Raw genomic sequence first — 13,412 nt, forward strand, 5'->3', positions numbered from 1 at the left:
TAAAAACAATAAGAAATAGTAATAACACACCAGTTAAAAGCAATTTTCCAACCATTTCATTTGCCATTACAAAAATAACTATCTATTGATACATTCTATTCTACATATTTCCCAATGAAAGTGTGGTCAGAAAGGGAGATAAGAGAGTTGATATATAATACTGACAATCTTGACAAGTGAATTCAGACATATGATTAAGCTAATCATGAGAGAAAATTCAGAGGTAAAAAACAGGGAATTAGAATGTCAATAGAGTACGCTCTGAACCAATGAAAACCATGTTTTCATTCTAGTCTCCTCCCTTACTTAATGCACCCAAAAAGTGTACTTATAACATGTCTCAAGAACAGACTGAATAATCTGTTTAAAATATATCCTGTATATATTACACATACCTAGCCATGACTTCCCACCAGCAAACCTCTGTACTAGAGGTTTGCTGGTGAGCCAGGAAAGGTGGATGTTAAGTGAAGATTCTAGCTTAACAGAACACTTTTCAAAGCCACACTTGATTTCTTCAGCTTTAGACTCTGTTGCCATGGCCACCCCTTTCAGGGAGTTCCAATTGGAACAGGCATCAGAGATACAGATATACAGATTTTCAAATTATAAAGCTAGCTTACTGAGGGAGTTCCTCACTTGTCTTCACCTTGTGTAGTATTACCAAAAAGATCTACTAGGGAGAAGGATCTATGTATCATAAGAAAATCTTGGAAACCCTATCAGTAGAATGACCATTTTCACATCAATCCTCTAAAGGAGACTGTGTAAGAAGCTCCTCTAGGTGAAGTCTTAGCACAGCTTAATCTTCCAAAGGCTACATATCCTTGTGCTGAGACAGAGTGTCTTGGCCAACATTCATAATACATCAAATCCTGTTGGACCTCTACAATCCTTGTCATCCAATCATATTTCAAGAATTAAATGCTGCCTAAAATATGGTACAACTTCTAAATTCATGAACATTTTATCAACTCATTGCTAACAATAACCCTCCCAGTACTTCATACTTCTACGGTAAACAAGGCATGTCCAGCTAGCTCATCCATGCATAAATGTTTGCAATAATTATAAGGATGAGATGCTGTTTTTGGTCTCTATTTCTTTACATATGCCTTTCTTTACAAATTCTTGCTCTGTAATACTACATACAACAAACAGAAAATCTTATAACATCATCACTATTACCAGGTCAGTGAGTTTACTGAGATGTGTGTTACCACTTGTGCATGCAATATATTTCTAAGCAAGGGGTAAAAAGTTTAGTGAAAATAACAAAGAGCATGGACTGCCACATAAATAAGGAATGCTACAACAACGGGGAACTGCTAATGCAGTATGCATGTAAGAAAGGAATGTATGTGAAAAAAATTACAATAAGAATAAATGAGAGGTGTTATACCAGTTGTCCAGGATGGCTTGAAGTCAACAACAGAGAACAAGAAAGAGACTATATTGCCTAGAAATGACATTCAGAATCAGTTAAAGCAGAGAAGTGAGCAGTGATAAAAACCTTTCAGGATTTTTTTGCCAAGAACTTATAAAACGTTAGCATCAATTTAGTGAATAACAAATTACACTCACAGATAAAAAACAAAGATACATACTGTTACAGGGAATGTTTGGAAAGACGACATCTAAGTTGATTCTTAGTTTGCTTCCTCTTGTAGTATCAACAAATAAGTCTTCAGCGATCTTTGGTGTAAGGTAGTCATAAAATTCCGACAGGAAGAGCAAAGCCGTGATTATTATAGCCACAATGGTCACTGTTGGAAAAGTACATCAAATTTGTTACCTAGTGATATGCACAGCTCTTCCTTGAAAAGAACTACCTGTATGCAAAATCATATATACAGAACAGCATATAGAAGTAAACAGAATATAAATAGCACTGCTTCCCTAAACACTTACCACTCTACCCATCACCAGTTTCATTTGCTCTCACCTCATGCTACTCTTCAATTTCTTTTAGAAAATCTCCACACAAGGTGCATATCCAAGATTAATAACTTTCATCATTATCTTCCCATCTATGTCATTTCCATTATAAAATCAGAAACTTGTCTCCACTAAGGTGTGATCAGATATCCAACACCTACCCCTCTCGGCACATTCACATACAAGAGTTTCTCCTTTGCATGCATGTCAATTGTCACATAACACTGTGTAACAATTTTTGTTCCTGGGTAGTAAGTTTTATTCCTGATCACTTACTCATAAAAAGTAAAGAAAAAGGCTATTATTCCCTTCAAACTTTGCTTTTGTGACCAGGACAGTAATATTTTGAAATTTACCTATTTCCAAATGGACAAGTGAATTTGCACATTTTTATTCCCATAAAATCAGAAAAACAACAACATATGAATAAAAATTAACATGTATTTACACTAATGTTAAACAAAAGTGATCACAAAAGATTTATAAGTGAGTAGTTTTTCATGATTTATGATTGTACTGTAAATATCTTTCATGAATCAGACCCTAAATATAATCTCCCATCATGTTCTTGTTCTAAGTTCCCAGGTGGTGACTTTCAAAGTCCAGTATATCCCGGTGGAAGCACTTGTCTTATTCCCCTGAGCACACTCCCATGTTCTCCTTGGATTTATCAAAATGAGCGTCAAGGATATGGACTTTGAGGGGAATCCTGCAGCCCATTCTGTCATAGCTCTTCACCATAGTCTCAACCAGCCCCATACAGTTTTCAGCCTTGTGATTACCCAGGAAGCCCCAAACCACTGCAACAAAGATGTATCAAGCTGCTTTCTCCTTCCAAGTGAGATTCTTTGGGAATTCCTTGCACTCCAGGATCTTTTTTATCTGTGATCTGATGAAGAAACCAGCTTTGACCTTTGCCTCAGACAGCTCATGGAAGAAGTCTTGAAGGCACTTGAAGGCTGCAGACCCCTTATCTAGAGCCGTGACAAATGTTTTCATAAGGCCACCAGTGGCTCCCACTTGATGTTCATCTCCAAAGTGAATTAGGTCCACTGTGGCCAGTCCTGTGGTAGTGCACCACAAAGTCCTTGCTGTCACAAAGGTAAAGATAGCAGGGAAACTTGGTAAAACCACCTTGGAGACCCATCAGGAATGCCACCATTTTGAAGTCTCCAATGACCACCCAGCTGTACTCATACTTCAAGATGACACTGTTGTATTCTTCTTTGAAGTGCACCAAGTGAACCAGGGGTAGAGACTGGTACTTGTTCCCATTATGAAGCAGCACAATTTTGAGGCTCATGGATGAGCTGTCAATATAGAGGCTCTACTCATTCAGGTTACAGGCGATTCGAATTGCCCTGAACAGAGTGGTTACATTGTGGCAGAAGCGGAGCCCATCTTGATGGGTGAAGAAGCTGGAAAAACCTAGGTGATGCTTCCTCTGGTTTGTGATTTGCACACTTTCATCCAACGAGTTCCTCTGCTTGAGCCTAGATGTCGAAAGCTCAGCACTGGACTTTGTAAGGCCAAGATCTCTTATCAAGTCATTGAAGTTTTTTGACAGGAGTGGTAATGGTTTCTCTCCTCAGCTGCAACTCTGAAATTGTAATCTGGATCTACAATGTCTTCCACCACCTCAGAATTGCTGGTCTGTTCTAACGATGGCTGCTCTCTCTCTGGAGGAATGGGTACGGAGAGCTCAAGGCCATGTGGCACCAGGGCAATGAATGATAGAAGGTCCAGACACATGATAGCAAGTGCAGTATTGCCAGTCCGACTTTTGGGTGGGTCCAACGTGCAGAAGCAGCAATTGCTTGAGTGCTCAGTGGGTCTCTGCCAAATTCTTGGGATAGTGAACTTCATGGCTCTCTTTTCCCCTTTTCCCCTCTGTACCATCCTGCAAAAGAACAATATAGAATTATGATTATGAAAAAAAATCATATACTTGTTTATAAATCTATTTCACCCATGACTAGTGTGTACACAATTTTCTCAGCATATTCCATACATATTTTTTTCAAAAACTGAAAATTCTTCAAAAAAAATAAAATTGAAATATTTCTAACTTACAAAAATTCTAAACAATATCATAAAATTCCACCATCCAAAAGAGTAACAATTGTCTATCTTACCTTCCAGAGTATTTTTTTGCAGAGCTCGCTTGTGAAATGTGGTGCCCAGATTTTGTTTTGATCCCCAAAAGGCATGCAGAAATATGCCTTGTAGGCCTTGCATATTTTAGCCAGATGCTTGCAGCCTCTAGATGCCATCTCAGAAAAATAAATGTATACGTATCCACTTAGGCAGCTAGATCTAAACTGAACTGGTTGGCTTAAGGCCCTTATATTCATACTACTATCTACATTACTGGAAACTTCTAGAAAGTTCTATATCAGCTACTCAGCACTGAATCTATCTGGAATGTTCTAAATACCACTGTTCTGATCACAAAAGCAAAGTTTTAAGGGAATACTAGCCATTTTCTATCGTTTTAGACATAATCAATTAGAGAAAAACACTTATTACCGAGGAAAAAAAAAAAAAAAAAATTGTTACACTGATAATATCATCCCACTCACATTTATTCATGGATGTATCATTCTTACACCAAGTATTCCCAATCACTGGTCTTTCCTCAGCACTCAACTACACAAGCTGTTCATGAGTACCTCATACACCCAAAGTATACCCTCAATAGCCACATCACCTGTTCTTGCATTCAAATTGCCCACCATGAAGAATCAATCCCTTGCATGAAGCCTCATAAAAACATTCATTCAAAAGTATTTAAAAGGAAATCAGTACCAGTTTGTGTTATGCAGTCATTAGGTGTTTTATCTTTCATACAAAAGACATTATACTGACATGCCAGGGAAAATCACAGCAACAGAAAGCGAGCATAACATGTAGATTCAACGAAAGAATGTTTATATTTGACTCTGAAAGTTTAACCTTTGGGTGCTGAATTAATTTTCATCTGCGTTCCCAAGCAGTGGGAATTCTCCATTAAAATATAGCAGTGGTACACTGTCCTTTTTTTTACTACTTTTTATCATGGCAAAACCATATTTTCCATATTTGGCATAAAATTTTCTGAACATATTCTCACAGAAGGGAAGAAATTATTGCAGGTAAAAGAAAATATCTTATCCCTGGGGATAGGGAAGAAAGAACACTTCCCACATATTCCCTGCATGTCATTTCTTTACTTAAGCTTTATAATTCATAAGATGCACTCTTTACAATGAACAAGCTGTCAAGGGTACAAAGATGAACCAAAGCACCAGATTTAAAGGGTTATCAAGAAGTCCCATGTTCCCAACTCATGAGCATTCATCAAAAATACTATGTAACATCATCATACATCTTTTTTATGCTTTATTACACACTTTATGAAGTCTGTTGGGGATGAGAGAGCTTGGGAAGTGAGTCAGTTGTTGTTCGCTGATGATACAGCGCTGGTGGCGGATTCATGTGAGAAACTGCAGAAGCTGGTGACGGAGTTTGGTAAAGTGTGTGGAAGAAGAAAGTTAAGAGTAAATGTCAATAAGAGCAAGGTTATTAGGTACAGTAGGGTTGAGGGTCAAGTCAATTGGGAGGTGAGTTTGAATGGTGAGAGGCTGGAGGAAGTGAAGTGTTTTAGATATCTGGGAGTGGATCTGTCAGCGGATGGAACCATGGAAGCGGAAGTGGATCATAGGGTGGGGGAGGGGGCGAAAATTTTGGGAGCCTTGAAAAATGTGTGGAAGTCGAGAACATTATCCCGGAAAGCAAAAATGGGTATGTTTGAAGGAATAGTGGTTCCAACAATGTTGTATGGTTGCGAGGCGTGGGCTATGGATAGAGTTGTGCGCAGGAGGATGGATGTGCTGGAAATGAGATGTTTGAGGACAATGTGTGGTGTGAGGTGGTTTGATCGAGTAAGTAACGTAAGGGTAAGAGGGATGTGTGGAAATAAAAAGAGCGTGGTTGAGAGAGCAGAAGAGGGTGTTTTGAAGTGGTTTGGGCACATGGAGAGAATGAGTGAGGAAAGATTGACCAAGAGGATATATGTGTCGGAGGTGGAGGGAACGAGGAGAAGAGGGAGACCAAATTGGAGGTAGAAAGATGGAGTGAAAAGGATTTTGTGTGATCGGGGCCTGAACATGCAGGAGGGTGAAAGGAGGGCAAGGAATAGAGTGAATTGGAGCGATGTGGTATACAGGGGTTGACGTGCTGTCAGTGGATTGAATCAAGGCATGTGAAGCGTCTGGGGTAAACCATGGAAAGCTGTGTAGGTATGTATATTGCGTGTGTGGACGTGTGTATGTACATGTGTATGGGGGGGTTGGGCCATTTCTTTCGTCTGTTTCCTTGCGCTACCTCGCAAACGCGGGAGACAGCGACAAAGTATAAAAAAAAAAAAAAAAAAAAAAAATTACACACTTACACAGCAGATGAACATCTTTAACTTTCCTAAATCATTCTGAACAACCATGATGTGCTTTGTTTGTACCACTCATACCACTGCACTCACTGCTAGAACCTGGACTATTTCTGGACACCATCATAAGAGTACAACACAGTAACAACAAAGAGTATCAGCAGAAACACACTCCTTGGGATCAAAACAGAGCAGACCAGGGACTGCAGTGATGCATGGGCTTGGATGTATATACCCTGGCAAAAAGTGACAAATTTCACAAACACCATTGGCATTCCATGGAGCACCATTATCCTCATAAGTGCCAAATTATGGGAGTTGCTGAATTCTGGAATGCTAGGCTGGAAATATTTGAGTATAACTGCATTTCATTCCTTTTCTGAATCAAATGATGGATGACTTATCATCTGTATCTATATCTACATTTCATTTCTTTTCTGAAATTAAATGATAGATGACTTATCATCTGTACCATGTCTTTTCAAAACTGTATTTCAATGCATTAAGAGTTCTGATAGGATAGTGTTACCTTAAATCTTTTTAACTCTTACCACTGTCATCTAGTTTAGCAATAATACAGAAGGTATTGCATACTTGGTCTGAGAATGAATGTTACTTGTAAAGATCTTTCTTTCACACTATTTGCCATTTCCCGCATTAGCAAGGTAGCGTTAAGAACAGAGGACTGGGCCTTTGAAGGAATATCCTCACCTGGCCCCCTTCTCTGTTCTTTCTTTTGGAAAATTAGAAAAAAAAACGAGAGGGGAGGATTTCCAGCCCCCAGCTCCCTTCCCTTTTAGTCGCCTTCTACGACACTCAGGAAACACGAGGGAAGTATTCTTTCTCCCCTATCCCCAGGGAGACCTGTAAAGATATGGGGAATATTTTTTGGTCATTTAAATCATATCTAAAGAATATGTCAATACTGTTTGCCATTTCGATTAATTGCATAAAGTATGTAAAACACATGGTAAGTCACACAGATGTTCTGTGAATCATCTCTTAAGTTAATTACTCCTATTCAGATATTCATTGTAGGCAATAATTCATGGAGAATGGATAATAATCAATTCCACATTGTGATCTACCTGCTGTTGGTTCTATAAATTTTGGTGTGAGGAATCGGATCTCTGCAAAACATGCAAAAGCTACAATTTGTATTAGTGATATTTGTAGGCAGTTAATAGAGCATACACTTTTTTGGCAACATGTTTATACCTATAACATAACTTGCAACACAGTTCTGTCGCTGGAAATCCTGCTGTAAGTTGAACAACTGAAACCCATTATATAAGGGGGTTTCATTGTCAAGATGCACTCTTTTGACCTATGTAGCTGTCTTTTCTTTCTGCCTCACCCACACATGGACTACTGGGATTCTATCCACAAACATACAATCTCTCCTTAACACACATAACACTTGGCAACACTTATTTCACAAAACTCATTCGTCATTACTCCAGATTTTCTTCCGGAGAGCGCTGTGTCCAAGGGCTACCTTTTGGCAAAATAATATGAGCAGTAGATAGGAATAGCAAGTGGAAACATTAGACAGAAGAATTAGACATAAACTTTAAGTAGAAGTAACAGGTAGGAACAATAGGTGGGAGCATTAGGTAGAGGTAGTAGGTTGGAACATTACACAGGGACATGAGGGAGGAGCCTCTGAAAACAGTGCTAGAGCTGCCCTCTACCAGTGGCCTGTTAAGGGTGAGGCACTGCAAGCTAAGAAGTGGTACTGGAGTTCACCAGTTTTGAAGACTTGCTGTGGCCACCCCCTTGCAGGCTAAGAAGTGGCACTGGAGTTCACCAGTTCTGAAGACTTGCTGTGGCCACCCCCATCAGGGACTTACCAAAAGGAACAGACATCAGAGAAATAGATAGATAGAAAGACTGTCATCCAATAACTTGTGAAAAAACCTACCAGCTGCTCCTGAGAAGGTCTTAATTTGGAAATCTTCTAAGGTCTTGGGGTAGGCATCAAATTGACGTAGTCTATCAGCAATATATCTAACAGCCCCCATGTTACTTTTACACCAGTTATCTGTTAAAGAAATGTAAATCAATGCCAGTTTTAAAACTATGGTGTATGTTCAAAACAATGGTTAAACTATAAACAAATATGCTTCTATCTCATATTACTTGATAGTAAATTCACATTCACGTAACAATATCACATACCATCAATTAAGTAATATATTTTTTTCTGTTTGCAGAGGAACGTAATTCTTAATCTAAAAAATGAAGTCAAAGACATGTTATAAACATGTACTGTCCACATTAAACATCTGACTAGATATCTCCTGGTTACAGTTTGAATGGTCATTGATTCTAAAGTTTAAAGCAGACACTTAAACACTTAAACACTTTTTTTTTTTAAAGGGGAAGTAAATGTTTATAGTTGTGTTACTGGAGTGATAGTTTTCATACATGGTGCTTTGACAAGAAAATAGTGAAATTGGAGAAAAAATGTAGCTTAGACATTGAAGCTTATTGATACAGTGGTTAAATTGATGAGAACTACTATTGATGTTTGTGTAAATAAATTATACATTTCCTTTTTCCATAGCCACAGGTTGAACCATTATGTGACATTCATATTTTTCATTTCATTTCAAGCTAGAAGTTTCAGTTTTCTAAATTGTTTCTTACATTTTTCATATGTATATATATGTATGTGTGTGTGTGTGTGTGTATATGTGCGTGTGTATGTGTATGTGTGTGTGTGTGTATATGTATATATATGTGTATATTATCCCTGGGGATAGGGGTGAAAGAATACTTCCCACGTATTCCTCGCGTGTCGTAGAAAGCGACTAGAGGGGACGGGAGCGGGGGGCCAGAAATCCTCCCCTCCTTGTGTTAACTTTCTAAAATGGGAAACAGAAGAAGGAGTCACGCGGGGAGTGCTCATCCTCCTCGAAGGCTCAGAGTGGGGTGCCTAAATGTGTGTGGATGTAACCAAGATGTGAAAAAAGGAGAGATAGGTAGTATGTTTGAGGAAAGGAACCTGGATGTTTTGGCTCTGAGTGAAACGAAGCTCAAGGGTAAAGGGGAAGAGTGGTTTGGGAATGTCTGGGGAGTAAAGTCAGGGGTTAGTGAGAGGACAAGAGCAAGGGAAGGAGTAGCAATACTCCTGAAACAGGAGTTGTGGGAGTATGTGATAGAATGTAAGAAAGTAAATTCTCGATTAATATGGGTAAAACTGAAAGTTGATGGAGAGAGGTGGGTGATTATTGGTGCATATGCACCTGGGCATGAGAAGAAAGATCATGAGAGGCAAGTGTTTTGGGAGCAGCTGAATGAGTGTGTTAGTGGTTTTGATGCACGAGACCGGGTTATAGTGATGGGTGATTTGAATGCAAAGGTGAGTAATGTGGCAGTTGAGGGAATAATTGGTATACATGGGGTGTTCAGTGTTGTAAATGGAAATGGTGAAGAGCTTGTAGATTTAAGTGCTGAAAAAGGACTGATGATTGGGAATACCTGGTTTAAAAAGCGAGATATACATAAGTATACTTATGTAAGTAGGAGAGATGGCCAGAGAGCGTTATTGGATTACGTGTTAATTGACAGGCGTGCGAAAGAGAGACTTTTGGATGTTAATGTGCTGAGAGGTGCAACTGGATGTCTGATCATTATCTTGTGGAGGCTAAGGTGAAGATTTGTATGGGTTTTCAGAAAAGAAGAGTGAATGTTGGGGTGAAGAGGGTGGTGAGAGTAAGTGAGCTTGGGAAGGAGACCTGTGTGAGGAAGTACCAGGAGAGACTGAGTACAGAATGGAAAAAGGTGAGAACAATGGAAGTAAGGGGAGTGGGGGAGGAATGGGATGTATTTAGGGAATCAGTGATGGATTGCACAAAAGATGCTTGTGGCATGAGAAGAGTGGGAGGTGGGTTGATTAGAAAGGGTAGTGAGTGGTGGGATGAAGAAGTAAGATTATTAGTGAAAGAGAAGAGAGAGGCATTTGGACGATTTTTGCAGGGAAAAAATGCAATTGAGTGGGAGATGTATAAAAGAAAGAGACAGGAGGTCAAGAGAAAGGTGCAAGAGGTGAAAAAAAGGGCAAATGAGAGTTGGGGTGAGAGAGTATCATTAAATTTTAGGGAGAATAAAAAGATGTTCTGGAAGGAGGTAAATAAAGTGTGTAAGACAAGGGAGCAAATGGGAACTTCAGTGAAGGGCGCAAATGGGGAGGTGATAACAAGTAGTGGTGATGTGAGAAGGAGATGGAGTGAGTATTTTGAAGGTTTGTTGAATGTGTTTGATGATAGAGTGGCAGATATAGGGTGTTTTGGTCAAGGTGGTGTGCAAAGTGAAAGGGTTAGGGAAAATGATTTGGTAAACAGAGAAGAGGTAGTGAAAGCTTTGCGGAAGATGAAAGCCGGCAAGGCAGCAGGTTTGGATGGTATTGCAGTGGAATTTATAAAAAAAGGGGGTGACTGTATTGTTGACTGGTTGGTAAGGTTATTTAATGTATGTATGACTCATGGTGAGGTGCCTGAGGATTGGCGGAATGCATGCATAGTGCCATTGTACAAAGGCAAAGGGGATAAGAGTGAGTACTCAAATTACAGAGGTATAAGTTTGTTGAGTATTCCTGGTAAATCATATGGGAGGGTATTGATTGAGAGGGTGAAGGCATGTACAGAGCATCAGATTGGGGAAGAGCAGTGTGATTTCAGAAGTGGTAGAGGATGTGTGGATCAGGTGTTTGCTTTGAAGAATGTATGTGAGAAATACTTAGAAAAGCAAATGGATTTGTATGTAGCATTTATGGATCTGGAGAAGGCATATGATAGAGTTGATAGAGATGCTCTGTGGAAGGTATTAAGAATATATGGTGTGGGAGGAAAGTTGTTAGAAGCAGTGAAAAGTTTTTATCGAGGATGTAAGGCATGTGTACGTGTAGGAAGAGAGGAAAGTGATTGGTTCTCAGTGAATGTAGGTTTGCGGCAGGGGTGTGTGATGTCTCCATGGTTGTTTAATTTGTTTATGGATGGGGTTGTTAGGGAGGTAAATGCAAGAGTTTTGGAAAGAGGGGCAAGTATGAAGTCTGTTGGGGATGAGAGAGCTTGGGAAGTGAGTCAGTTGTTGTTCGCTGATGATACAGCGCTGGTGGCTGATTCATGTGAGAAACTGCAGAAGGTGGTGACTGAGTTTGGTAAAGTGTGTGGAAGAAGAAAGTTAAGAGTAAATGTGAATAAGAGCAAGGTTATTAGGTACAGTAGGGTTGAGGGTCAAGTCAATTGGGAGGTGAGTTTGAATGGAGAAAAACTGGAGGAAGTGAAGTGTTTTAGATATCTGGGAGTGGATCTGGCAGCGGATGGAACCATGGAAGCAGAAGTGGATCATAGGGTGGGGGAGGGGGCGAAAATTCTGGGGGCCTTGAAGAATGTGTGGAAGTCGAGAACATTATCTCGGAAAGCAAAAATGGGTATGTTTGAAGGAATAGTGGTTCCAACAATGTTGTATGGTTGCGAGGCGTGGGCTATGGATAGAGTTGTGCGCAGGAGGATGGATGTGCTGGAAATGAGATGTTTGAGGACAATGTGTGGTGTGAGGTGGTTTGATCGAGTGAGTAACGTAAGGGTAAGAGAGATGTGTGGAAATAAAAGGAGCGTGGTTGAGAGAGCAGAAGAGGGTGTTTTGAAGTGGTTTGGGCACATGGAGAGAATGAGTGAGGAAAGATTGACCAAGAGGATATATGTGTCGGAGGTGGAGGGAATGAGGAGAAGAGGGAGACCAAATTGGAGGTGGAAAGATGGAGTGAAAAAGATTTTGTGTGATCGGGGCCTGAACATGCAGGAGGGTGAAAGGAGGGCAAGGAATAGAGTGAATTGGAGCGATGTGGTATACCGGGGTTGACGTGCTGTCAGTGGATTGAATCAAGGCATGTGAAGCGTCTGGGGTAAACCATGGAAAGCTGTGTAGGTGTGTATATTTACGTGTGTGGACGTATGTATATACATGTGTATGGGGGGGTTGGGCCATTTCTTTCGTCTGTTTCCTTGCGCTACCTCACAAACGCGGGAGACAGCGACAAAGTATAATAAAATAAATATAAATAAAAAACTTAAACATATGTCAAGAACTCAAACATGGGCTGATGAAATTCATGGGTCACAAAATTAACCATTGCACTAAGGAAGGTCCATAACTATGCTGTAGAGGAAAGGAGTTTTTCACTTGTAAGGCCCCATCTCTTATACTTTTTCCATTATACAACTTTACAAACTTTGTTATGCTGTCCATATCCACAATTTCACCACTTAGTTTATACCATTCATCCACTACTCTTCCACTATACTTCTTAACATTTTTTCAAAAAAGTTTCTTGCATGACTTTATGTTGCAGCATCTGGTTGTTCTATCCTTGCATCTCTTGAAGAAATGTTCACTGTTGACATCCTAAGACTGGTTTAAATCCTTAAAGGTTGTGAATAAGTCATCCTGAAGGCCTCTAACTACTCCATGTAACTCCATTACAATGACAAAAGGTTAGTACAACATCAACCCACAAGTCCATTTCACAAACTTGTGTAACTTGTTACCTGCTAGATTACATGAACTCCTTCCTTTACTGGGTCTAGTTTTCATTACTTTGCATTTAAACTCGCTGCACTCGTTGCACTTCATCAGCCATATATTAAACCAGCTCTAATGCTTGTCTAAGTACCTCTACAAGTTTACCAAACCCTCATCAATCCGGAACCAATGAACATCCATGCGACCTTCTGTAAGTCACCCACAATTTGGACAAAGCTATCTTTTTCCCATTATGAAAGAAAAATGAAAAACTAGGGGGCAAATAAAAAATAAATTCAGTTAACATACCTTTTATGGTTGTGGTAAAACAACGAATTATAGGCACAGATCCTAGGAAGGGTAGTGGAGTAATGTGTGCATCATTCAAATTTTCTGCTTCATACTATGAAATGAAAGAAATACTTGTAAAAGTAAAGGATACAGACAACCAAGTACTAACATACTTTTTTGGCTGTCATATAACGTACACATGGATCCCAAACCCACAGGAGTAGCAGAG

The 13,412-nt window shown here is 39.6% G+C and overlaps 1 protein-coding gene and 1 long non-coding RNA gene across 6 annotated transcripts in view; both read right to left on the reverse strand.

The window, feature by feature from the left end:
• LOC139753348 (endoplasmic reticulum-Golgi intermediate compartment protein 3) overlaps positions 1-13,412 on the reverse strand; it is an 83,255-nt gene that overhangs the window by 66,556 nt on the left and 3,287 nt on the right. For all 5 annotated transcript variants that reach the window (XR_011713690.1, XR_011713691.1, XM_071669705.1 and 2 more), the window contains exons 3-4: positions 8,289-8,408; positions 1,608-1,766 (exon numbers count right to left, since the gene is read on the reverse strand). Coding sequence is in view for 3 of the 5 variants with exons in the window: in XM_071669705.1 (XP_071525806.1) it covers positions 1,608-1,766; positions 8,289-8,388 (259 nt within the window). In the remaining 2 variants the exon portion in view is untranslated. The remainder of the gene's footprint in view (positions 1-1,607; positions 1,767-8,288; positions 8,409-13,412) is intronic.
• LOC139753349 (uncharacterized) lies at positions 2,362-5,289 on the reverse strand. Its single transcript, XR_011713692.1, has 2 exons — positions 4,074-5,289; positions 2,362-3,838 (listed from the first exon to the last, which is right to left on the reverse strand). It is a non-coding gene; the product is annotated as an uncharacterized lncRNA (long non-coding RNA).

Source organism: Panulirus ornatus, chromosome 14 (genome assembly GCF_036320965.1).
Source record: "Panulirus ornatus isolate Po-2019 chromosome 14, ASM3632096v1, whole genome shotgun sequence".
Classification (NCBI taxonomy): Eukaryota; Metazoa; Arthropoda; class Malacostraca; order Decapoda; family Palinuridae; genus Panulirus; species Panulirus ornatus.